The sequence below is a fragment of the Mandrillus leucophaeus genome, unplaced genomic scaffold (assembly GCF_000951045.1).
Source record: "Mandrillus leucophaeus isolate KB7577 unplaced genomic scaffold, Mleu.le_1.0 Scaffold182, whole genome shotgun sequence".
Classification (NCBI taxonomy): Eukaryota; Metazoa; Chordata; class Mammalia; order Primates; family Cercopithecidae; genus Mandrillus; species Mandrillus leucophaeus.
In genome coordinates, this window is record NW_012101832.1 from 1,703,986 (window position 1) to 1,730,826 (window position 26,841).

The window sequence follows — 26,841 nt, forward strand, 5'->3', positions numbered from 1 at the left end:
CCATTCTCCTGCCTCAGCCTCCCGAGTAGCTGGGACTACAGGCGCCCGCCACCTCGCCCGGCTAGTTTTTTTTATTTTTTAGTAGAGATGGGGTTTCACCGTGTTAGCCAGGATGACCGTGTTAGCCAGGATGGTCTCGGCCTCCCAAAGTGCTGGGATTACAGGCTTGAGCCACCGCGCCCGGCCTTTTATTTAGTTATTTTTTGAGATGGAGTCTTGTTCTGTCGCCCAGGCTAGAGTGCAGTGGCACAATCTCAGCTCACCACAACCTCCGCCTCCTCGGTTCAAGCGATTCTCCTGCCTCAGACTCTCGAGTAGCTGGGGTTACATATGTACACCACCAGGCCCAATTAATTTTTGTATTTTTAGTACAGACAGGGTTTCACCATGTGGGCCAGGCTGGTCTTGAACTCCTGACCTCGGGTGATCTGCCCGGCTCAGCCTCCCAGAATGCTAGGATTACAAGTGTGAGCTATCGTGCCTGGCCATATATTTATTATTATTATTTTTTGAGACAGCGTCTCCCTCTATTGCCTAGGATAGAGTGCAGTGGCATAGTCTCGGCTCACTGCAACCTCTAGCTACTGGATTCAAGCAATTCTCCTGCCTCAGCCTCCCAAGTAGCTGGGACAACAGGCTCATGATACCATGCCCGGCGAGTTTTTTTGTATTTTTAGTAGAGACTGGGTTTCACCATATTGGCCTGGCTGGTCTCGAACTCCTGACCTCATGATCTGCCCACCTCGGCCTCCCAAAGTGCTGGGATTACAGGAATGAGCTGCTGCACCCGGCCTATATTTATTTTTAAAACAGAGATGGGGTCTTGCTATGTTGCCCAGGCTGGTCTTAAATTTTTGGCCTGAAGTGATCCTCCCCACTAGGCCTCCCAAAGTGTTGGGATTATATGTGTGAGCCACTATGCCCGGCCCAATACGTCCTTTTCCTGATACCTTCTCCATCTTAATGGGCAGTCATCTCTTCCTCTCTTGCTCTCTCAACTATTCATTTTACCAAATAGAAGGGCATGTATTCACATGTTTGTTCCCTGCACTAGGCTGAGAGCTTCTGCAGGCAGGGACCATCATCTTAATTTACCTTTGGATCCCAGTGCCAGGCTTGCATTTAGGGTTTCAGTAAGTATCCGTGACACAGAGTAGCCTCTGTTTCTCTGAAATAGCCTCTGAAAACAATAGTCTCTCAACAGTTTCAAGGAACAGATTTCGCAACCTTCATGAACTCACTAAGAAGTGCTTCCATTAAGAAGTGCTCATTATTTCATGGGGATGAAGAACAGAAGCACCAAGCTGTGTTAAAGTGAGGAGTCAGTGGCCAGTGAGGCTCACTCTCTCGCTATGTGACCGGCTCTCTTGCACACCAGCCACAAATGCAAATCCATGAATTTTCATGACTGAAACCACAAGGTTAAATTTGTGACTGCCAACATCTACTACATATAGACTGTTAAAGCAATTTAAAAGAGCAGATAGAATAGCTTTCCATAAGAAAGATAGTACAAGAAGGAAGATTATCCCATGTTAACGGCAACACATTTAACCTGTGCATTTTGTGATCTGAGAATCTGTTTAATTCTATCACAGGATCCTATGCTGATCTCCTATGTCATGACCCTGTTAGTCCCAGAGGCTATCATGAGGTAGGTACATTGTAACGCCTCATTAAATGACTGCTGAGGGCCCAAAGGGTGTCTCACTTGCTTTCCTAGCTGGGTGCATGCAGGATGCTGGGAAAATACAGTTTGTCATTCTTCTTAGGGTACGCTTACACATCATAACGAAACAAATAAACATAACGAGACAGTCCCTGTTTTCACAGGGAAATCTCTAGTCAATGGTCACCTCTTGGTATAGTATTTCACTGGCTAGAGATGCAAAGATGTGTGAATAATTCCCTATCGTCATCCTTCCAGGTTACTACAGCCATGCCAAAGGCACGCAATATAGGCATTAAGGTAATCTGAGACTGTAAACAGTGGTTAGCTAGCTCCTGCACGTTTCCATGATGCCTCATTTAGAAGGTCTAAACTTGCCAGGTGCAGCGGCTCACGCCTGTAATCCCAGCACTTTGGGAGGCCGAGGCCAGCGGATCACGAGGTCAGATCCAGATCATCCTGGCTATCACGGTGAAACCCCGTCTCTACTAAAAATACAAAAAAACTAGCCGGGTGTGGCGGTGGGCGCCTATAGTCCCAGTGCTGGGGAGGCTGAGGCAGCAGAATGGTGTGAACCTGGGAGGCGGAGCTTGCAGTGAGCCGAGACTGTGCCACTGCACTCCAGCCTGGGTGACACAGCAAGACTCTGTCTCCAAAAAAAAAAAAAAAAGTAAGTTCTAAATTCAAGTGAAAAATAAAAATAATGGCTTACTTAAATTGGGGTTTTAGAGTCTTGTCTTCTCCCTTTTATTTTCCTTCCTCTCTCTGTAATTTCCATCTTCTTGGTCTTTATGCTCTTAAGCTCACAACAGTAAAATTCCCATATTTCTGGTGTTCTCATCTCGGTCAAGAGACCAATGAATAATTAATTTATGCTAAGCCATGCCTAGCTAATATTAGCTTAATATGCTATAACTCACATGGATATTTGCATTTTATTTTTGTTTTTGTTTTGAGACGGAGTCTTGCTCTGTCGCCCAGGCTGGAGTGCAGTGGCACTATCTCGGCTCACTGCAAGCTCCACCTCCCGGGTTCACGCCATTCTCCTGCCTCAGCCTCCGGAGTAGCTGGGACTACAGGTGCCCGCCACCACGCCCGGCTAATATTTTTTGTATTTTAGTAGAGACGGGGTTTCACCGTGTTAGCCAGATGGTCTCGATCTCCTGACCTTGTGATCCGCCCGTCTTGGCCTCCCAAAGTGCTGGGATTACAGGCGTGAGTCACCGCGCCTGGCCAAGATATTTGCATTTTAAAAGAAAATATTTGAAGATGCAAGGCAATGAAACGATTCTTGGTAAGGAACATTTTATATACACCACTTGGAAGAAATGAAAGCTATTTCTTCAGAAATAAACTTAAAAGCGGCCAATTTTAAGAATTAAAAAAGGTGTTAAGAGGGCAATACTTTGATAAGCTAGAAAGGCTGGGATGGGAGGAGGCGACAACAAACAATAAACGGAAGCTGTGAAAACTGATTTCTGGGGCAATCCCAAAAGTAGAAAGTAAACATTTTTCTCAAACTAGAAGGAAACACCAAATTCTAATTAAGCAAAATTTATGTCCCAGCACTTGAATTTAGTAGTAAAGGTACTTTTAATGTTTACATTGATTCAAATATTTTCCTAACATTGGGTATTATAAAGTTAAAAAAAAGAGAAGATACCTAGTACTTGGTTGACTACTGTGATAGGATTTTCCCCCTCACCATTCTTTTCACTGGAGAAAAGATCTACCATTGAACCTGCAGAACCAGACCATGATGGCAGCCATCTCAAGCTCAGTTCATCAACCATCAAAGAGGCTGTCTTTGCTAAGGGAGTTATGCTGGCCACCTGATATTGGCTGGTGCGGGCATGTTAAAATTCAGTTCTAACCTATTGTTTAACGGCTATAGGGTTTCAGTTTTATAAGACAAAGAGACTTCTGTGGGTGGATGGTGGTGACGGTAGTACGACACAAATGTACTCAGTCTTGTACTTAAAAATGGTTAGGGTGGTAAATTTTATGTTATTTGTATAACAATCTGAAAAAAATCAGTTCTATGCCAAAATGTGTCTTTTAAATCTTCATAAATGAAATTTCTTAGATCTTCACTTATCTGGGGGAGCTAATATGTCTAATGATCAAAAACATACACAGTACCTTAGGTACAGGTATACCTATTATCTAGGCAGGAGCACTGGTTTTCTCTCCATCCAAAACATCATGATTTCCTGCGCCATGGATAAATTCAGAAACTGAAATATCTGATTTTCACAGTACCAGGAGATTGGCAAATCTAGCTAGCAAAATATTTTCATTTTTTTACACATGACTAAAGCAATATGCAGTTTGAGATACGTTCTACCTTTTAAAATAGCTGTGTAAAGGGAGGTAAGAAATGATAGTGCACACTGGTGTTAAGAACCTTGTCACGCACTTTGTACTGTCCTCAGTATAGCATTCTCTGTGGTCCAGAGACCCAAGGAAATATGCAACATCAATGAGTACAAAACCTACTGTAAGCAGTGTTTCCAGAAGTCATATTAATCCTTATAGAACTTCCAATACAGTTTTTCAAATAACTTTGTTCTCTTCTCAACCTTCACACCCTTCTACCTTATTATAATCCATCCTAGTCCTTAGGTGTTCATTGCCTAGAACCATTTTTTATTTGATTGAAGATAGCACATCCTGCCCATCGCTAATAAAGTTATGAAATTTAAAACTTCTGGAGAGTTCTCTCCACAGCCAATGGATTGAGATGATTACTGAGTTCCAGGAGAGCACTCCTGGAGAGACACAGGAAAGTCTTACCTTGTTTGCTCCAAGGGATGCTAAAAAAGGTGACTAGCTTTCATAGAAAATAGCTTCTAGATGGCCCTCCCCAATTTCCTTGGGATTCCAAATTTCAGATACTAAGATAAGGACAAAGCAAGCAGTGTTCTCCTGGGCCAGCAGCATGATGTTATCACAAACAGAGCAGGCAGCAAAGAAACGGCAATCAAGGATTCCAAAATGCCACATGCAATATATCTTTTATTTAGTCCCATCATACATGACAGGAAAAATGGACCTTATTCATAGATTTGAAAAGGAATAAAGTTGTTTTACTGAGTTAAAAATGGCATATATTGTTTCTCATTAAAGCAATAAAAGACGACTTTTAAATTCTAAAACTAAATACTTTCAAGTTTTTATCAGAAAGTGTTTTCAAAGTTAATTTTTTGTAGACAGAGTCTTGCCCTGTTGCCCAGGCTGGAGTGCAGTGGCACGATCATGGCTCACTGTAGCTTTGAATTCCTAGGCTCAAGCAATACTCCCACCTCAGCCTCCAGAGTAGCTAGGACTACACAGGTGTATACCACCATGCTTAGCTAATTAAAAAAAATTTTTTTTTGGAGACGGGGTTTTACTATGTTGCCCAGGTTGGTCTTGAACTCCTGAGCTCCAGCAATCCTCCTGCCTCAGGCTCCCAACCTACTGGGATTCCACTGTACCTGGCCCCCATTTTTTTTAAAAAAGGAACATCTAATGAAAATTATTACTGCTGAACTTTTACTCTGGTTTACTGTAGTAAACACAAATGAATTAAAATAAGAGGAACTACTTATGGGCATAACTGAATTCATGTGAAAACTGCTGTGTTTAGCTCTGTCCTCACTCAATGCTTCAGAATATGACTATAAATCATTTCCAAAGAAGTTATGTACTGTACAGTAAACATTTCTGCTAGGTTTATAAATAAACCTTAATAATTATGCAGGCTGATCCAATAATAAACACACACAAAGGTGTGTCAGTCTCTGAAACATGTAACATGCTGGCTAGGGGCACATACTCTAGACTCTGATTGCCCTGAATTTGAATCTCATCTCTGCCATTTACTAGTTGTTGTCTTTGGGCAAAATATTTATGTTTTCTATGCCTCAATTTCCTATTCTGTAAAACACAGATAAAAGCATCTACACCTCATATGAGGCATAAATGTGTTACTTGTAAAGTACTTGTAACAGTCTGTGGCACATAAAACTATGCAAGTATTTGTTAAATAGAAACTCAAAACAAATTCCATGAACAGTCTCAACAGTATTTTATGCACCATCAACTTGAGTAGTTAGAAAAGCTATGGTTTGGCCATTTCAAGCATTCATGAATGCAGCAGATACACAGAACCAAGAGATGTTACAGTTTAAGAAGCAAAGCCATTCTCAATGGGCTAGGGTGTGAGGAAGAGGGACAAAGCTTAAAAGCCAACCTATGGGAGACTGACTGGAAATCGAAGAGCTGGAATCAGAGCGCTTTATTTTACTCCCAGGATGGTGAACTAGAATAAAAAATATGTAAACACAAAGAAACAGAGACAGGGCAGGAAACGCAGAAACTAGTCAAGAAAGACAAATTGGCAGACAGTGGGGGAGCCTCTTGTGCACCCACATGCAGCTCTGCTAACAGGAAAAAGGACACAGCTGAAGAGGATTTAGCAATTGGAATTGGTCATCTCTTCCCTGTTGCAGTTCCCACACACCCGCTAGCTGCAGGTGCCACCACTCATTAAATTGACAGTTTCCTTATGCTTCTGGGCTGGTGGGCCAGCCTTTTCACATTTAATAGAAAGACAACCTATGGTGTTGCTTAGGTGGCCACCTGCCTTACAAGTGAATGGGCTTACACGTAGGTGTCTTCATCCTCCCTCCTGGTCTAGGGGGCTCACCAGTTCTTCCCTGGATGAGAAGGGCCTAACACCCTCCCTGAGTGTCAGTCACAGGAATTACAGGCAAAGGGATCTGAGGCACTAAGAGGGAACCTAAAGGGCTTCACCAGGCTCCTTTCTAGGATAGTGTTAATTTAATACCCCAAACTGAAACATTCAAGTAACACCAATACATTCTTAATTCTCATTACTGCATTCCTCTAGACCTACCTCCCCAAACGGCATCAACCTCTTCAGCTTTTTCTCCCTGGCCTATGCTGGCACCCCTGAGTTCTAATCTGTGCTAGTGGGATGACACCCGGGCAGCTTAACAAAATAAAAACAGACAGACCCCACCATCAGTGCTTCCTGTAATAAAAGATCACTGCTGGGGGCATAGCTAACACGTAATTCATGCTCAGAATGGTTCCTTACCTCGGCAGGGATCATTTTTCACTAAAAATTCATCCAAGGCCATCCATCCTCCACCAACGCGGACCATCACGGTGCTGCGCAGAATACGGACCAGCCGCAACTGCTGAGAATCCCCAAACTGTAGAATCAAAAGGAAATTTAATTAATATATATGTCTTAAAGTAGATCTGTATTTTTCTCCCAAAGCAGACTGTATTCAGACAGGAATGACAATTTGATAGCTACGGGACAATTTTTAACTCTCACAATTTTGCATTTTTATATATTTCACAAAAGGATTTTAAAAATAGAAAAGCAGAAATATCAACCTGAAGACTGGTGTCTTGATATACTTTTTTCTTTGTGAGACAGAGTTTCATTCTTGTTGCCCAGGCTGGAGTACAATGGCGTGATCTCGGCTTACTGCAACCTCTGCCTCCCAGGTTCAAGCGATTCTCCTGCCTCAGCCTCCCAAGTAGCTGGGTTTATTAGGCGTGTGCCACCACGCCCAGCTAATTTTTATGTTATTAGTAGAGACAGAGTTTCACCATGTTTGTCAGGCTGGTCTCGAACTCCTAACCTTGTGATTTGCCAGCCTCAGCCTCCCAAAGGGCTGGGATTATAGGCATGAGACACTGCACCCAGCCAATATACTTTCTATTGGGATAAAATTAACTTTTAATGGTCACACCACTGCCTCTGCACCAAAAGGAGAGGTAGGAAGGCGGACAAAGTGTTAGGTCATTTGATTTTTTTAAAAGAGATTCTGCCCAATTAAAAATTCATATTCTTGGTATGCTAATTTGTTTTCCTAAAAGAAAGATGGTGGATGTCAACTTCTGAATACAGTATGCTTTAAAGCTAAATGGAAAATAGCAAATACTATTTCAAGCCTTAAGGAAACCTTTGCAAAGCATCATTATTACAAGCTTAGAAGAAAATTTGATTTTCTGCATCAGGTTTTCAGAAATAAACCCGAAGTATTTGCTAATTGCAATGTCACCAGAAGAAAAGTTTCTTCAGCTGAACAAATGATTAGGTCATATTTATACTAAAATTGAGTTGAAGCAATGAAAAATTGCAGCTCCCACGATGATTATAAACAGTATCCAATAATCATTTTAGATGCTAAAACAAGCATTTCTGATTATTTATGTTTTCCCTTTTTTCTTGCCCAAACATTCCTACTTCCCAGCTCTAAACATTTGGAGTTTCTCATGGCATAAATTATCCTCTTTCCAAAATGAAGTAAGGAGCAACAAAAGAGAAGTATGCAGAGTTTCCAAAACAAACAAACATTTGGTTGGAGAAATGGAATTCCTAAAATTATTTAATTCAGGGGTTCCTCAGGTATGGAGGTGGTAGGATTTTCAATGTTATAAAGGACAACTCTAACTTTAAAACAAGGCAGAAAAATTGAAAATGCAAGAAAGGATATCTGAGGTCATATAGCCTTCCTCCCTCAAAATTAATATATTTGTGGTAGTTCTCTATATTCCTTAGCTGCTCTGACTCAAATGCACTATTTGCATGGGCAAGGCGATTGAAAAATACCGTATCCTCCCTCCCAGCCCTTTACTTTGAAAATAAAAGTAGTCCCACACCTCTCATCTGATACAATTTAAACATGTTTATACAAAGTGACTACAGCAAAACCACTGTGTGGTAGCAGCAGCACTGAACCCAGACTTGAAAGAGAATACACCTCCTGTCTTGGGAAGGAAGTTGCCCCCCCAGACTCTGTGAGAGCCCCCCTCCCAGAAGTTGGGCCCCACAAGTGAAAATGGGAAGCCCTGTGGGAGGTTCTGAGACATGGAGGATTCCACCCAAGAGCAGTGCTGGCCTGAATCACTGCAAAGGGTTTTCTCTGGATGGGTGAGAGGCAGGGAGTATGCGCCTGTGCCCCAGGGTGAATCAGGAAGGAAGCCCGGGAGTACTTTATTCTTGGAATACTGTGTACTATAATTTATCACTCCATTTATTTCATGTCCCCCCCAACTTAATTTCTCACTAAAGCTCTCTTTGAAAGATTCTAACTTGTTTCTGCTAAGTTATGGGGGAAAGGAGGTTTAACCAAGCCAGCAGCCACTGTAGCTGGGGAGGTTGAGGCCAGAGTCACGAGTGGTGGGAGGGATCATGGCAGCTCTAAAAATGGAGACCTGTGCACACCTGGTAGGACAGGGTTGTCAGTGAGGCAAAGAACTCAGAATAAGAGTCCTAAGGGTCAGTAACTTTGTTTCCACCTTTCAAAAGGAAAACCCCTTACAGGGACTTGAGTTCTTGCAGTGGCTGACATTAGCTGTGTGAGAGTAGGCATGTGATCTTTGAGGCCTCAGGTGCCTGTGTATAAAATGAACTTCATAATTCCGTTCCCAACATTAGAACTCACCTGACCCTCCCCAGGTCAATGGAGCACTAGAAGAGGGTGTCGGCACCCTCTTCAAAGGCACCCTAGCATTCACACACAGTCACCAGCATATAGGCATATTGGACACTCTCAAGCAATGATTTTTTTTTTAAAGTCAGTTTGTTCTCATCTTTAGTTTTTTTCTCTTATCCCCTATTCTTCTCACTTGCCTAGAACATTTCTATAGTGACTTGCAAGGCCTGGGATGTTTGAGGGCCTCAAATCAACTCTTAGGGTTTATAATTTCATATCAGAGAGACAGGTTTTACTCATGCAACTTCCTTCCACATTGGAGGACACAGGACCCCACAGCACTCAAAAAGATCTGAAAGGTTAGAGTTACCAAGTGGAGTCAAAGCATCCAATCTTTTTTGCAAGTCTAATTTGGTCCCATTAAATCTTGGATGGCTGGCCATCATCAGCATACTTCAGGCCACGGCCAGTTATGATCTCCACACTACACTTCTCAGGTACCTTGTAATTATAAAATGCAATATAAGTAACTAGAAATATTAAAAACATATTTAAACAGTACTGAAGTTCTTCGGGAATTGACTTACCATACATTACAAAATTTATTAACTGTCAAAAGATTCTAACATAAATAAGAACTGTGCTGTTTGGTAACCTGACTTCTAACACAGAAGTACAAAACCATTCTCTTTTTAGAAGTGGAATGGATTGATACCATAGCTTCAGTTTCCTCCACTTCATCTCCTTTATAAAAAAATTATACTTATATTCTTTTGCTGCTGAGACAGCTTTGCAATGCTGGCCTCATCAGCAGTTTCTCCACTTGGTAAGACAACCAGGTGTGACCCAGGCATGCTTCAGAGTACATCCTCTCCCCATAGCGAAGAACAGGCAGCATTAGCTACACAGACCATATCCATTGAGAAGGAGAACATTGCAAGGCACACTGTACCTGATTGCCGAGGAAGAACTATAGACAGTAAGAGTAAAGGATGGAGGAAAAGGAGGGGAAAAAAAAAGAGAACATTTTGTCAAATTAACACTAAGGAATGAAAATCATATCATTATGTTCTTCTGTCAAAGTGACACACACCGAACATATTCTTATCAAGCTCCTGCCATAGGGATGTGGTTTTAATTTTAATTTTTTTTTTTTTTGAGAGTCTCGCTCTGTTGCCCAGGCTGGAGTGCAGTGGCGTGATCGCGGCTCACTGTAACCTCCAACCCTGGTGTTCAAGCAATTCTCCTGCCTCAGCCTCCTTAGTAGTTGGGATTACAGGCGTGCACTACCAAGCCGAGCTAATTTTTGTGTTATTAGTAGAGACGGTGTTTCACCATGTTGGCCAGGCTGGTCTTGAATTCCTGACCTCAAGTAATCTGCTCACTCGCCCCTACCTCCCAAAGTTCTGGGATTACAAGTGTGAGCCACCATGCCTGGCCAGGGATGTGGTTTTATAAACTATGAACTAACTCTCCACTCTATGTTGTTCTTGTTAATTTATTTCTCTAATAATTAAAAACAAAAAACAAGAAAACAAAACCCAACAAGCAGGCATAAGATCACCTGGAGCTTTATTAACTAAATGCCCTAGGTTATATTTAAGGCAGATTCACCCAGTGCTCCTCAGGAAACGGTAGCATGGGGTGGATGTGATGTACTTTGAGGACATTTTGGATATACTAATGAAACATGGATCTTCCTGTGTTTCTTAGTGCAATCTAAATCCTCTTTGCCAATCAGAGATTTTTCTTAGGACTTTAGAGAATCCTGATGAGCTGTTGATATATTTTAGGAGACCTGTTTCAGATTCTTCTACGTCCCTGACCCTGGTCCCAAAAGAAGCTAAAACACAAGTATAGTTCACTGTCAGTTATCGCCACACCTAGCATGGCTTTCCAGAGAAGACCACTGAGCCTGATGTCTCCTCAGGGCTCCTGGGACCCATTTGTAGCCCAGCCCAGAGCAGGCACAGTATCTGTTGGGGCTTCAACACAGTTTCCCCAGGCCTCTCTAGCCTGGGAGCCACTCAGGCTCACAATGACCATCTCTTTGGGGGTAAGTGGTCAGTCATTAGATATAATTGTTTCCAAAGGTACCTTCATCCCCCTAAAGACTTTATCAGATGTGAAGTGACAGCTCTGAAATATCTCCTATCTTAAAACTCAAATACAAACTACTACTATCTAAGTAGATATGGACTAGTTTTCAGATGGAACAGGGTACCTGACACTTGGCATCTGTAGAGATGAGGTCAGAGAGTGACCACATCTCAAGTCTGATGGGCTCTGGGACTCTAAGCAACAGGAGGAAAAGGTGGGATCAGCCACATATGAGAAACCACCACCACAAAGTATTGGTTTTTCTCTTCCTTACCCGGTATTTATTCTCTCCGATCTGCTCCACCTGAAACCTTTTTGCACATTTGCACTGAGCCACTTGTCTTGTAACCTATTGGTTGTGAACAAAAAGAAAAGTGTAAAGGGTACAGTAAGACTTCCTATTTAGAGAAACAAAGATTTTTACATATAAGCAGGGAGGCTATTCAATATTTACTTTTTTTTTTTCTTTTTGAGATGGAGTTTCGCTCTTGTTGCCCAGGCTGGAGGGCAATGGCGCGATCTCAGCTTCACTGCAACCTCCGCCTCCTGGGTTCAAACAATTCTCCTACCTCAGCCTCCCGAGTGGCTGGGATTATAGGTAGGCCCAGCTAATTTTTTGTATTTTTTTAGTAGAGAGATGCTTTCTCCATGTTGGTCAGGCTGGCCTTGAACCTCAGGTGATCTGCCTGCCTCAGCCTCCCAAAGTGCTGGGATTACAGGCATAAGCCACCGCGCCCAGCTCATTATTTACTTTTTAGGTATTTCAGGTTTCTGACATATGCATTTATCATCTGTTCCAAATTAGTATATGTTCTTACTAAGTGAACTAATTGAGACACTGAGAAAGAAAAGGCATGAAAGAAATTCCCAAGTGACTATATAACACATTCTTTATTCCTGCTTCAAAATTCCTTCAGAGAAAATTGCTAATATGCTGACATCAAAATCAAATTATTAATAAAGCAAATTATGAACTGCTTTAAATTTCACCCGAGGAGACTGAGATTCCCTGGAAGTCCTGGTGTGTTCCAGGGCCACTCCTAAGACCTATTCCAGCACCTCTCCCTTCCCAAGATCTGTTATCAACAGATGCTAGGATTTCCAGATGGCACTAATCAATTTGGTAGTTTCAGTGTGGTAGTTTTTTTTTTTTTTTTTTTTTTTTTGAGACAGAGTCTCGCTCTGTCGCCCAGGCTGGAGTGCAGTGGCACGATCTCCGCTCACTGCAAGCTCCGCCGCCTCCCGAGTTAATGCCATTCTCCTGCCTCAGCCTCCCTAGAAGCTGGGACTACAGGCACCTGCCACCACGCCCGGCTATTTTTTTTGTATTTTTTAGTAGAGGCAGGGTTTCACCATGTTCGTCAGGATGGTCTCGATCTGCTGACCTTGTGATCCGCCCGCCTCGGCCTCCCAAAGTGCTGGGATTACAGGCGTGAGCCACTGCGCCTGGCCCAGTGTGGTAGTTTTTAACAAGGCAGAAAGCATGATGGGCATACACCATTTTAAACATTACATTTTACCCCCCTTTTAAACATTTATTTTTTTGAGACAAGTCTTGCTCTGTTGCCCAGGCTGGAGTGTAGTGGCATGATCACAGCTCACTGCATCTTTGACCTCCCATGCTCAAGTCATTCTTCCACCTGTCTCCTGAGTAGCTGGGGCTATAAGCACTTGCCACTATACCTGCCTAATTTTTTTTTTTTGCGGGGGACAGACAGAATCATACTATGTTGCCCAGGCTGGTCTCGAACTCCTGGGCTCCAGTGATCCTCCCATGTTGACCTCCCAATGTGCTGGGGCTACAGATGTAAGCCACCATGCTCAGTTCATTTCAACCCTTAAATAACCCTTAAATGCTACACTGGTACACCATTTCCCTAGATTCCAGGTAGCATGCTCAGGAGTAAGATGAGTCTATCCCAAAACACAGGACAAGTGAACGAGGATGAGTATGGTACCCTGCAAAGGTTCTCTGTAAACTTCAGAGCACCACACAGACATGACTCACTTGAGTAATCTATCTAGCCTGAGCTAGAGCTCAGATGTCAGAGATCCTCTGGGACTCTTTGAAATGCTATCTAAAAAGAGATCTCAAAATAGAACTCCAAATAATTATCTCCCAACAGACAAGTCAAAGGCTAATATGATCATTGAACCCAACCAAATTCAGGATATTATAAACCTATAGCCAGAAGTATACTCAAAATATAATTATTTCCCTTACCTCATCTTCAATTTTATCTGCATCGGTTGTTGGTCGATACGCATCCTTGTTGGGATGAAGAGCAGCCACAAATTCATAATAATCAATGTAACCATCCCCATCTCGGTCAAAAATGTCAGCCACAGCAGTCATTTCTAACTTGGTGGTGGGGAACTCTGGAGGAAAGGAATCATATTTTGAAACTTAAAAGAGGGCTTACTTGTTTGGTTAGCAGTTAGAGAAATACCTTTTTTTTTTTTTTTGAGACAAGGTCTCGCTCTGTCACCCAGGCAGAGTGCAGTGGTGCAATCTCAGCTCACTGCAACTTCCGTCTCCCAGATTCAAGCGATTCTCCTGCCTCAGCTTCCCAAGGAGCTGGGAATACAGGTTCCTGCCACCAGGCCCAGCTAATTTTTTGTGTGTTTTTAGCAGGATGAGGTTTTGCCATGTTGGCCAGGCTGGTCTTGAACTCCCAGCCTCAAGTGATCCACCCGTCTTGGCCTCCCAAAGTGCTGGGATTACAGGTGTGAGCCACCACTCCTGGCCATAAATACTTAAGAGCAAAAAAATTTATGTCTTGATTTTTCCTGAAAAGTAATACATATCCACTTATAGGCCCCCCTACACCAAATGCAATGAAAAAAAAGTAATATTCCACATTTCAGATATACCAAAAAGCATAAACATAATATTACAACCACCCACACACCTACCACTCAAGAATATACTTACCCACCCCACAATTATTGAATATTTAGATTATTTCAGAATAGTGACAATTTGGAATTAATAGTATGAAGTTTTCCTATGCTTAGATTACTGTCTTAGATTCTTGACAAACTGCTACACAAAGGGAAGTGTGAATCATATTGTTTCCCAGCTGAAAACCTCTGGTTAACCACTGTCTTTTTTTTTTGGAGACAGAGTCTCACTCTGTTGCCCAGGCTGGACTTCAATGGCACGATTACAGTTTACTGCAGCCTTGACCTCCCCAGGCTCAGGTGATTCACCTCAGCCTCCCAAGTAGCTAGGACCACAGGTGTGCCACCATGCCTGTGCCACCTGCCTCCCAAAGTGCTGAAATTACAGGTGTGAGCCATAGCTCCTGGCCAGCTTCAGAAAGATTGTTTAGCTAGAATATCACAGCTTCTACAAAGTGCAAGGAATCCAGGCGTGACCCATGTTTGGGATGATGACTAGACTCACTGGATGCTAAAATGCCATCGATAAACTCCTGACGTGTTATCTTCCCATCCTGGTCCTTATCAATGCGCCGGAAGAAATCCATCACTCGAGACTTTTTGTGATTCATCCAACGCATATACTTTTTCCTCCAGACATCAAAGTCAAAGTTGGCAAATTCCTTCAACTACACAGAAATCAGAAGTGTCAATAAGATTTATTTTTTGGGCCCTCAAAAGTTGCCCAGAGCATACCAAACTTTCAGACATTCAGTAAAGCCATGCTTCCAGGGGGCACCAACAATGAAATCTATGTGTCTGCTTCTTTTGTGAAGGCACAATCTGGCTCCTTCACTTAAAGCCATGACTATTTACACGAGCTGTGGTATAATGGAATAGCAAGAGAAACAATAACTGAACCACCATGGAAAATATGGAGCACATAGAATGAGAATGGGTGAAGCCAGCCTTGCTTTCCCTTTGGGCTTTTCGAAGGATCACTCTCTTAGGTGCAAGGGAATGGATTCTAACCCAGAAGGGAGATCCTTAGCACTCCTCAGTTATGTTGTTTTGAAAGGCATTATAATCACACATAGGGCTCACATCAGGAGGCTCGTGTACCACTATCTTCTGAGATTTCAATGAGAAAATCCGAGTTCTGGATGGAAGCATTGGGAACCCAGTGTTGTATCCAAGCATGTTTCTTTGGAATGGCACCAGAGAGCAAATTTCCCATCTGACCTCCATGTTAAATATTTGGCCTTGATGGAAAACAGCAGGCCTATGCAGTGGGCAAGACAATTTTCAGCTACTTAAGTCTATGTTAATGATATACACTCAAAATGACTTAAACAGTGCAGCAGTTTCCCCTTGGTCTTTCAAACTCCAAAGTTAGAAGGAATGGGGGGAAAAAAAGCACCAAGAACCCAATAAGCTTAAAAGTCAACTGACCTAAGGAAAAAATAAATAAAACACAGAACACTCACTTCCAGGCATAGCTGCTTTGATATGCACAAATAAAAAAACACAAAATATATTAGAGGCTTGTTTTAGAAACTAGGAAGTACAATACTATATATTTTTTTTTTTACTGGGTAATGACACTTCAAAATAGAGTTGCTTTTCATGATCAAGTGAAAACTAATAAAATAACAAAATCATTAAAAATTACTCCTATTTCATAATTGTGTAGCATCTGTTTTTACATGAAAGGCTCAACAAGGGTCATTTTTGTGCTCTGCTACATATCTGGAGACAAATTTCCAAAGTTCTGTTCCTGATTCCCAACCACAGCAAGATGCTGAGGCAGATCACGTCCTGGCCCTCACTATGGACTGGCTGTTTTCTTGCTTTCCACACCTAGAAGCTTTGGCCTACTTTGTCATGAATGGTTTTCTTATGTGTCTTTTCTCATTCAGGGGCCTCAAAGAATGGGTACTGGCTTGGTATAGGTCTGTTTCTATTTGTGAAGAAGTCAGTTAGGACACACGGTTCACATTTAGAGAGCCACAGAAGGGCTGTGTTTTGATTGAAAAAATCACTTTGTTTCAGGGAAGGCCACTCAGCAGGGCATTACCTCCTCCAGCCGATCCAAGGCGTCGTTCAGCTTCCTTTGCCGCTCCAGTGCTAAGAGCCACACCTGCTGCCAGCGGGCAGAAAGCTGGTTGATCCGTGGGTTTTTTGCTTCAGATTGTGAAAGGATTGGCATGGGAGGAGGGGTCGGCTGACTTAAGGATTTCCCTAAAAGGAAAAATAAACACAAGATTAGAACAGCTGGTTAGCACACAAGGAGAAATAGCTGTATGTATAAACTTAGGAGATCTTTAGAATAATATCCAGTCAGTAACTGAGAAAAGAAATACGGGACTTGGCAATATTTAGATACGGAGGTATACTAATTCCAAAAGTATTGATCCTCCCAGCACATACTTACCTGCCGCCTACATATCTCCAAGCAATTCTGTCCCACCTTAGTGAGCTGATGACACATTAACTCAACTAAAAAAGCAACATATTCTGTAGGAGCTGTTTTGCTGATTGAATTAGTGCAAGTCAAATGTAAACAGCTAGCGCTGATAACCAAAACAATGGAAAGGCCACTGTTAAAGAATAAGCTTAACCACCTCATAATTTCATACCAATCCAAGAATATGGAGTATAGCTACTGTCTGTCAATGTAAGAAAAGTGAGTTTCAAAAACAAAAGATTTTGGTTCAAAACCAATACGGTTTTTGAAAATGGAATACAATTTTTTTTTGACAGGCATTTGGAAAGTGCTCATCTTCAATTAGCAGGAATGAAGCATCCTAACAGAGGGGGCTGGAAACATACTGCCTCCGCTGCGGGATTTCTCTATGAAAGGCGCGTGAGTAGGCTCTATATTTTTCCTTTTGTATGTCTTGGTGACCCGGTCCACATCAGGCTGTTTGCGAGTCATCTCCTCCATAAACGTCTGTTAAACACAAAAAATATGAAAAAGAGTTAAAAATTGTATTTTTACTCCTATGGGGGCAAAAGAAGAGCTAGGATGGGTACTTTATGGCTTGTGGTGGTAGGAAAGTCTGCCTGGAGGCCAGTGCCTGAGTTGAGTTACTGAGGTATGTTATGTAGTTTGGATAGTTGTCCCCTCCAAATCTCGTGTTGAAATGTGATTTCCAATGTTGGAGGTGGGGTCTAATGGGACGTGACTGAGTTATGGGGGCAAATTCCTCATGAATGGCCTTGGTGCCCTCCCCATGGTAATGAGTGAGGTCTTGCTGTTAGTTCACATGAGAGGTGGCTGTTTAAAAGGAGCCTGCTATCTCCTCCTCTTTCTCTCTTTCCCTCTCTTGCCATGTAACATGCTGGCTCCCCTTTGCCTTCCACCATGATTCTAAGCTTCCTGAGGCCTTCACCAGAAGCAGATATTGGCACCATGCTTCCTGTACAGCCTGCAGAACCGTAAGCCAAAATAAACCTGTTTTCTTTATAAATTACCCAGTCTCAGGAATTCCTTTAGAGCAATGCAAATGGACTGACACACTGAGCAATGAAGAAATAGTCAACAAATGGTAGGAAGGCAGTCCTGGAAGAGGGTGCAACCTAAACAGAGACAGGGATGCCTGACAGTGCTGTGACCAGGACCCCTCCACTCACTGGCTGGGCAGGGGATGCAATCAGAGGAATGGCAAGAGGCAGGGTTGGAGAGGCAGGCAGGAGACAGATCACAAAAGGCTTCTGTGTCAGGCTAAGGGTTGGCCATTTATTCTGAGAGCAATGGGGGGCAGCTGAAAGATTTCGATCCAGGTAAGAGGGATGATCCGACCTATGCTTTACAGCTATCACTCTGGCTTCAGTGTAAAAGGTGGAGTGATATGGGGGTGGGGGGAAGTGTGGGATAGGGAGTGCCTAGCAGTGAGAAGACAGGTTAAGAAACCATTGCAGTAACTGAGGCAAAACACGGTGAGGGTTGGAGCCAGGGCTGGGAAGATGGAGCCAAGAGATATTTTGAAACTGGGACTGACAAGCCCTGGTGAGTGGCTAGATGTAGGGGGAAGAGGAAAAGAAGGAACTCCAGACATCACAGCCTTCTGAATGAGGAAAGGGGAGGCAGATTTGGAATGGACAAATAGTGTCAGGCAAGGAGGCAAAGATGAAGTGGAATTTTAGAATGGCTTCTAGTTTACTGTATGTCTGGACTTTAGGAGATGATGGTGCTGGAGATGAAAAAGATGCAAAGACAGCCAACAGACACATGAAAAAACGCTCATCATCACTGGCCATCAGAGAAATGCAAATCAAAACCACAATGAGATACCATCTCACACCAGTTAGAATGGCGATCATTAAAAAATCAGGAAACAACAGGTGCTGGAGAGGATGTGGAAAAATAGGAACACTTTTACACTGTTGGTGGGACTGTAAACTAGTTCAACCACTGTGGAAAACAGTGTGGCGATTCCTCAAGGATCTAGAACTAGAAATACCATTTGACCCAGCCATCTCATTACTGGGGATATACCCAAAGGATTATAAATCATGCTACTATAAAGACACATACACACATATGTTTATTGCAGCACTATTCACAATAGCAAAGACTTGGAATCAACCCAAATGTCCATCAGTGACAGACTGGATTAAGAAAATGTGGCACATATACACCACGGAATACTATGCAGCCATAAAAAAGGATGAGTTCATGTCCTTTGTAGGGACATGGATGCAGCTGGAAACCATCATTCTCAGCAAACTATTGCAAAAACAGAAAAACAAACACTGCATGTTCTCACTCACAGGTGGGAACTGAACAATGACATCACTTGGACACAGGAAGGGGAGCATCACACACTGGGTCCTATTGTGGGGAGGGGGTGGAGGGAGGGATAGCATTAGGAGATATACCTGGCATAAATGATGAGTTGATGGGTGCAGCTCACCAACATGGCACATGTATACATATGTAACAAACCTGCACGTTGTGCACATGTACCCTAGAACTTATCATAATAAAAAAAAAATTAAAACAATTGAACTGATGGAGATAGATAGTAGAATGATGGCTACCACAGGCTGGGAAGGGTAGTGTGAGTTTGGTGGGAGACATGGGGATGGTTAATGGGTACAAAAAAATAGAAAGAATTAATAAGATCTAGTATTTGATAGCACAATAGAATGACTATAGTCAACAATAATTTAATTGTACATTTTAAAATAACTAAAAGAGTGTAATTGGTTTGTAGCATAAAGGATAAATGGTTGAGATGATAGATACCCCATTTACTCTGATGTGACTATTACACATTTTGTGCTTGTATCAAAATATCCCATATACCCTATATACACCTACTATGTACCCACCAAAAATAAAAAGAAAAAAAAAAAAGAAAAAGATGCAGAAGCTTTATAGGTAATAGCTAAAGCTGTTAGACCAGATAAATCTCAGCAGTGTGAGAGCATCACAAATGAGACGTCAGGGAACAACATTAATGCATAGGCAGGGAAGAGGAACCAGCTAAAAAGACTAAAAAGGAACAGTCAGAGAGATCAGAGGAAAACACAAAGATTAAAGGACACAGAAGTCAAAAGGAAAGTTTTGGGAAGGGATGAAGAGCCAGCTATGTCACATGTCAAACAAAATAAAGACTGAAAAACCTCTGTTGAATTTAGCCAGTAGAATGTGACCAGAACAGTGTCAGCCAGACCACAGGGACCTGGGGAGTGATGGGAAAAATGGAGATGAGACAGGGAACAAGAAGCGTAGCCGAAAAAGGAGGGAGGCAACACAGTGGTAGCTTGAGGGGAACACTGGGTTGGAAGGACATGTCTGGAAGCTTTAGAGAAAAGAATAAACAGGGAGAGACTGAAGACATAGAGGAGAGAGGGGAAAACAGAAAAGAGAGGAACTGGATAGGAAGAAGATAATCTCTCAGAGAGAAGGTACATCCCACAGGAAGGATAGGTGCTCCTCGATTTATGACGAAGTTACATTCTGGCAAACCCATCGTTAAGCTGAAAATATAACACACCTAAAATATGGAACATCGTAGCTTAGCCTGGTCAACCTTAAACATGCTCAAAACACGTTAGTCTACAGTTAGGCAAAATCATCTAACACAGACCCTATTTTATAATAAAGTGTTGACTATCTCATGTAATCAAAGTGAAAGAATGGTTGTATGGGTACTCAAAGTGTATTTTTTATTTTGTTTTGTTTTTGAGACGGAGTCTTGCTCTGTCACCCAGGCTGGAGTGCAGTGGTGCGATCTCAGCTCACTGCAACCTCTACGTCCCTGGTTCAAGTGATTCTCCTGCCTCAGCCGCTAGAGTAGCTGGGATTACAGGCAATCACAACCACAACCACACCCAACTAATTTTTATATTTTTAGTAGAGATAGAGTTTCACCATGTTGGCTAGGCTGGTCTCAAACTCCTGACCTCAAGTGATCTGCCCCCCTCAGCCTCCGAAAGTGCTGGGATTACAGGTGTGTGCCACTGCACCTGGCCTCGAATTGTATGGTTTCTACTGAATACGTATAACCTTTGAACCATCATAAAGTTGAAAGACTGCAAGTCAGGGACCATCTGTATAGTGAGTTCTCACTTGCAGGGGTAATTGTTTATATAAACTAAAAAGACCATACAGTCTACAGTATAACTAATCAAGATTCACACTTGAATTCAGTATAAATGATTATGGTTAAAAACAGTATTTGCCTCTTAAGGATATATTATGAAGATGGCTCACCTGAGCTTTCCTCCATTCAGTTTAGTCTGATGTGCACCTTCACTGATCACTGGGTTCATGTGAGAGAGCTTTCTGAACTAGGTATAATGGGGACCAGTGGGCCCTTGGCTCAGATGATGGTCAATAAAAACAGGCTGTGGCAGGCAGACTTCTAAGAAGGCCCCCAAGATTCCCACTCCTGTATGCACACTCTATGTAATCCCCCTCCCTTGAGTGTGGGCAAATGATAGAACAGTCACTCTCATAATTACATTTCATTCTCCATTACATTTCAAGACTCCATATAGGACCTTGGACAGTTTCTCCAGCTGGCTGTGTGGCTAAGACCTGAGGGGGCCTCTAGGAGGTAAGAGCAACTCCTAGCTGAGAGCCAGCAAGAAAGTTAGAGACCTCAGTCCTACATCCACCAGGACCTGGATTCTGCCAACAACCTGAGTGAGCCTAAAAGAGGACCCTGAACTCCAGATCAGACTATAGTACTAGCTGACACCCTGATTTCTGCCTGGGGAGACTACAGGAAGAGGACCTAGTCAACTCATGCCCAGGTGACTGAAGCACAGAAACTATGAGGTAAGTAAGTATGTGTTGTTTTAAGATGCTAAGTCTGTGGTAATGTGTTAAGCAGCAATTTAAAAACAAATATACAGGGCAACAGAGATGGTATCCATGCCCAACATGGAAAACACCAGTGATCACACAGTGAGGTTAAGACACCTGATGCTCAGCGATAAGGGCTTTAACTCGGTCAATGTTCTGCGGGATTGGCTCCTGATCCCGCTGAATGAGGGTGGTCTCAGCCCACTGGATCCACGCCAGAAGTTCTTCCAGGAGCTCAGCATTAGCCACCAGTTCTGACAAGGCCGTTTCAAGACGCTGCTGGTGCTGCTTAGCCCATGTCAGGACCTGTGGAAAAAGAAGGAAACCATGGTCTCTTTCAGTCAAGCATACCTCTTTGTTTCCAAAGCCCTTTTTCATCTGATTTTCACAATGACTTTTTATTTTTGTTTATTTTTTTGGAGACAGACTCTTGCTCTGTCACCCAGACTGGAGCGCAGTGGCACAAACTCGGCTCACTGCAACCTCTGCCTCCTGGGTTCAAGTGATTCTCCTGCTTCAGCCTCCCAAGTAACTGGGATTACAGACTTGCGCCACCATGCCCGGCTAATTTTTTGTATTTTTGTAGAGACGGGTTTCACCATGTTGCCCAGGCTTGTCTTGAACTCCTGAGTTCAGGTAATCCACCTGCCTCAGCCTCCCAAAGTTCTAGGATTACAGGCGTGATCCACTGCTCCCGGCGAACCCAATGACTTTTTAGAGGAGAGAGCACCCAAACAGTCAAGAGACTTCACTGTTACCCCAGTGACAACTGGGATAAGAGCTGGAATAAAATATCAGCTCTCTTGAAAGCAAATCTAGTATAGTTGTTCCTTGGTATCCACAGGGAACTGGTCCCAGTACCACCTGCCGATACTAAAATCCATGCATACTCAAAGTCTGTAATTGGTTTTGTGGAACCTGCAAAAGTCTGCCCTCTGTACACATGGGCTTCGCTTCCCGTGAATACTGTATTTTCTATCCACGTCTGGCTGTGAATGTGGACCCCAACCAATATGGAGGGCTGACTGTATTTACTGAACAATAACCGCATATAAGTGGACCTGTGCAGTTGAAACACACATTGTTCCAGGGTCAGCTCTACATCCTATTAACACAGGACTTCCCAGGAAGGGACACTACACACAACATGTCCACTGAAAGTCACTATTAACATAGCACTATGCCAACACTACTACTCCCCGTTGCCACACATTACCAAGAAAACAGTCTTTACTAAAATGTTAACTTAATTTTTGCTGAGATATTCACAGTGAGTGAAAGATTCCTTACCTAGGAGAAAAATACTATACTATAGTAATAGTTTACTGGGCGTGTGTGGTCCTCCTCTGAACCAGGGACTCACCTCCTCAAAGCGAGCTCGGATGATGGTGATCCAGTGTTTGATGGTTGTGATGCAATCGGGGTGGCAGACAGCCAGGATGACTTCTCCCATGGCTACTGCTGAGTTAACGTCCACTCGCTTTTCTTCTACTTTCTTCATGAATTCCTAAACAAAAAAGATTTTAAAACAAATACTTAAAAAGTCTACATTAGCAGCACTGTTAGTTTACATTGAGGGGGGATAAATTTCAATGTTTTCTTTTTCCTCCATGTGTTGACACAGACCTCTAAAAGCCTGTACTTAGTTATTTATGGCATTTTAATTCTAAAAGATGTGGGAAGGTGAGGGGTTTACACAAGAATGACTTTCTCTGGTAGAGATGACAACAAGAATAGGACACACAGAGGTATGCCCCCTTTTTCCTATTCGAGTTAGTTTCTTTCTTTTTTAATCCCATTTTTCATTTATTCATTTCATGTTGGTAAACATATTTGTATTGGAAAAATATAATTATAGTTATAAAAATCATAATATTTAAAAAATACCCATAACAGAATGTAATGATAAAACCATGATTAAAATCTCTGAGTGGATAAAATAAAAACTTAAAAAGGGAAACAACATTTCCCACCTCTTTAGGATAGACTGAGACCCCAGACACTGCACCATACTCTACAGCTTGGTAAGTGGTTCTGGGGGATCATATCAGGGCCTAAAGCTGGTAACATAAGGAAAGGCAAACAAAGGAATATGCAGGTGAGGAGGAAAGAAGATGAAATAGTCCACGTTTTTCTTTATATAATACCATGTTTTAAAAACTTGTTACAATCAACATATATTACTTTTCTAAGAATGAATGTTAATGTTTAAGATGTCAAAAAACCCACCAGCTATTTCCCTTTCATTCCTGCTATAAGCTAGGGCCACTCTGGTTTTGTTCCTTCTCATGTGAGTTCTGATAATTCCAAGAAAAAGTTGCTTTCATTTAGTGGTAGGCAGCCCTCAAGGTGGTAGGTAGCATGAGGTCACCAAACCGCAAGGCTGAATTACCTTATGGGTGTCAATGAGAGACTGCAGGGCCTCTGTGTCATCAGGAAGTGCTCCCCGAAAGCGAAGCGTTTGCTCTGCTTCAGAAAGCCACTCCAACAGCATGTGAACTGTGTCCCGAAACACTTCCGCCTGAAATAACCAAGCACAAAAGATTCAACCTCTCTCAGCAGCCAAGGACCTAGACACTGGGACATGCCAGGGAAAGGGTCCAGTGTTCATTCAGACATTTCATGGCCTCATCAAAACTCCACAAAGGTTATCTTTCATTTGTAGATCTTTGAAAATCAGCTGAATTCATTATTTCTCAAAATGAATGTTAAAAGTTTTATAGAACATTCAGAGTATCAATTTTCAACTCTGTTACACTTAATTCAAGACTGACTGGAACAGATTCTAGTAAAAGAAAAACAAAATAAACCCACTCAGATCTGTCCCTTGGGTTGGGACAGCAAATGTCTCTTACCTGTTTCAAGGCCTGCTCAAGCCGGCTTTGTTTGGAAACAGAGAGTTTACAGACAGTGTCCCAGCGAGTGCTCAGTTCCTGGAGCTGCCCTTTTACCCAAGTGGTGTCATCTCGACTATTCTCAATCAGCTCACGGCCTGACCGCTTCAGGACCTGAACGGTTCCTGTTCGCTTTCCCAGTTCCTTCTGGAAAACCTAGAAAAGAAAATAGGAGAATTAGTTTGTTTGAGGAATGTTTTGAGTCCAAGAAACCACTGGGAAATAATAATTTTCTTGGTAGGTTCTAATCATGTGTCTTTTATGCATAGAGGGAGGCAGAGCAATGTATAAGAAAAAACAACCAGGCCAGGCGCAGTGGCTCATGCCTGCAATCCCAGCATTTTGGGATGCCAAGATGAGAGGATTGCTTGAGCCCAGGAGTTCAAGACCAGTCTGGGCAACATGGCGAGACCAAATCTCATGAAAAAAAAAAAGAAAAAAAACAACCAGAAAATGTGGCTCTAAATGCTAGCTCAGGCATTTGGGAGACACATAATTTTGAAAAGTTGCTTAAGGCCCAGTTTCTTCATCCATAAAATGGTAATCACTATACTAATGTTTCCAGAATTATGGGAAATAAAAACATAACTGCTCTGCACATAACAAGAATCTGTTGTAATTTCAAGGTAAAGTTAAATGCTTGTGCTGAAACAGGAGGATATTACATAATCCAACATGACAGGTAGAGATGATGTTAAATATTGGCGTGCATGGTGTTAAGACTGTTAGGTTCAGAAGTGGTTTAAAAAAAATCACTCATTTCCATTTTAGGAGTCAGTGGAAATGGATATCTTACGGGTTTCCGTTGGAATTTAAATCCATTTTGTGACTCAACTGAAACAAACAGGAAGAGGGGCAACCTTGAAGTGAAGTTTACACATTGCCAAATCTGAATCAAACCAATTTTGGTAAATTCTGTGACTAATGCAGAATCTCAGCAACAGTTTGTTTGAACACACAAAGCAACTGTCAGGCTCTCTTTCTCCCCTAGAAAGAAGGGCAGAGGCAATCACATGTAGAAGATCCTAGGGCACTGCACTCCAACATAGCCCAGACCTCGCCCTTACCTTGTGTGCATCCATGAGGTTCATGACGAGGTCGAGGTCCCCGTGCACGGGTTGGTCCTCAGCCAGCTGTGGCTCCACCTTGTATAACCAGTCAACCAAGGCCTGCAAAGCATCCATGAACTGACCCGAAAAGAGCAGGGCTTCCTCCAACTTGTGCTGCCTGAGAAATGCACACAAATGCTACCATTTTTAGGGATTCCTTTTACAAATGGCCCACAATTCTGCCTCGCTGAAAGGGAATATTGTTTGAACCCTATATAGAGAGTGACATCTACATTAGAACAGTTAGAAATAGAGTAAAAAGTAACTGAGAGATGGTGAGACATTTTAAATCAAACCACCCTCTAGAATGGATTAAGGGTAGCACAGGGGACAGGGAGAGATACCCTTCAGGTATCTTATAGCCCAGTGACACACAGGCACACTCTAACAACCCAAGGTCTGTGTTAATCACCTTATACCATTCCAAGTAAAAGATGATGGTTTTGGTAATCATCAGGAATCAGGAGTTCAACTCCTAGCTCTGTATCAGTTGTGTGACCTTAGGCTGTTTCTTCATCTCCCTGAACCTCAGCCACCTCATCAAAAAAAATTGGAGTACAGGCCAAGTGTGTTGGCTCACACTTGTAATCCCAGCACTCTGGCAGGCCAAGGTGGGAGGATCACTTGAGGTCAGGAGTTAGAGAACAGCCTGGACAATAGCAAGACCTTGCCTCTACTCAAATAAAAACCAATGGCTGGGTGTGGTGGCTGACGCCTGTAATCCCAGCACTTTGGGATGCTGAGGCAGGTGGATCAAGAGGTCAGGAGTTCCAGACCAGCCTGGTCAATATGGTGAAACCCCATCTCTACTAAAAATATTTTTAAAAATTAGCTGGGCGTGGTGGCGTGCACCTATAGTCCCAGTTACTCAGGAGGCTGAGGAAGAATTGCTTGAACCCGGGAGACGGAGGTTGCAGTGAGCCGAGCCGAGATTGTGCCACTGCACTCCAGCCTGGGCGACAGAGGAAGATTCCGTCTCAAAAACAAAAACAAAAAACATTAGCCAGGTGTGGTGGCACATGCCTATAGTCTGAGCTACTCGAGAGGCTGAGGTGGGAGGATCACTTGAGCCCAGGAGTTGAAGGCTGCAGTAAGCTCTGCACTCCAGCCTGGGTGAGAGAGCTAGACCCTGTCTCAACAAGACCAAAAAAAAAAGAAAAATGCTGGGCACGGTGGCTCATGCCTGTAATCCCAGCACTCTGGGAGGCTGAGGCGGGTGGATCATGAGGTCAGGTGATCGAGACCATCCTGGCTAACATAGTGAAACCTCATCTCTACTAAAAATACAAAAAATTAGCCAAGCGTGGTGGCAGGTGCCTGTAGTCCCAGCTACTCAGGAGGCTGAGGCAGGAGAATGGTGTGAACCCAGGAGGCGGAGCTTGCAGTGAGCCGAGAT

General features: G+C 42.8%; 1 protein-coding gene across 1 annotated transcript in view; it reads right to left on the reverse strand.

Annotated features, from left to right (window-relative positions):
• MACF1 (microtubule-actin crosslinking factor 1) overlaps positions 1 to 26,841 on the reverse strand; it is a 459,246-nt gene that overhangs the window by 12,181 nt on the left and 420,224 nt on the right. Inside the window, exons 81-91 of the mRNA XM_011977683.1 lie at positions 25,404 to 25,563; positions 24,298 to 24,492; positions 23,835 to 23,963; positions 22,806 to 22,949; positions 21,560 to 21,748; positions 16,951 to 17,071; positions 16,196 to 16,359; positions 14,645 to 14,807; positions 13,460 to 13,614; positions 11,510 to 11,584; positions 6,777 to 6,894 (exon numbers count right to left, since the gene is read on the reverse strand). Coding sequence (XP_011833073.1) covers positions 6,777 to 6,894; positions 11,510 to 11,584; positions 13,460 to 13,614; positions 14,645 to 14,807; positions 16,196 to 16,359; positions 16,951 to 17,071; positions 21,560 to 21,748; positions 22,806 to 22,949; positions 23,835 to 23,963; positions 24,298 to 24,492; positions 25,404 to 25,563 — 1,613 coding nt within the window. The remainder of the gene's footprint in view (positions 1 to 6,776; positions 6,895 to 11,509; positions 11,585 to 13,459; positions 13,615 to 14,644; positions 14,808 to 16,195; positions 16,360 to 16,950; positions 17,072 to 21,559; positions 21,749 to 22,805; positions 22,950 to 23,834; positions 23,964 to 24,297; positions 24,493 to 25,403; positions 25,564 to 26,841) is intronic.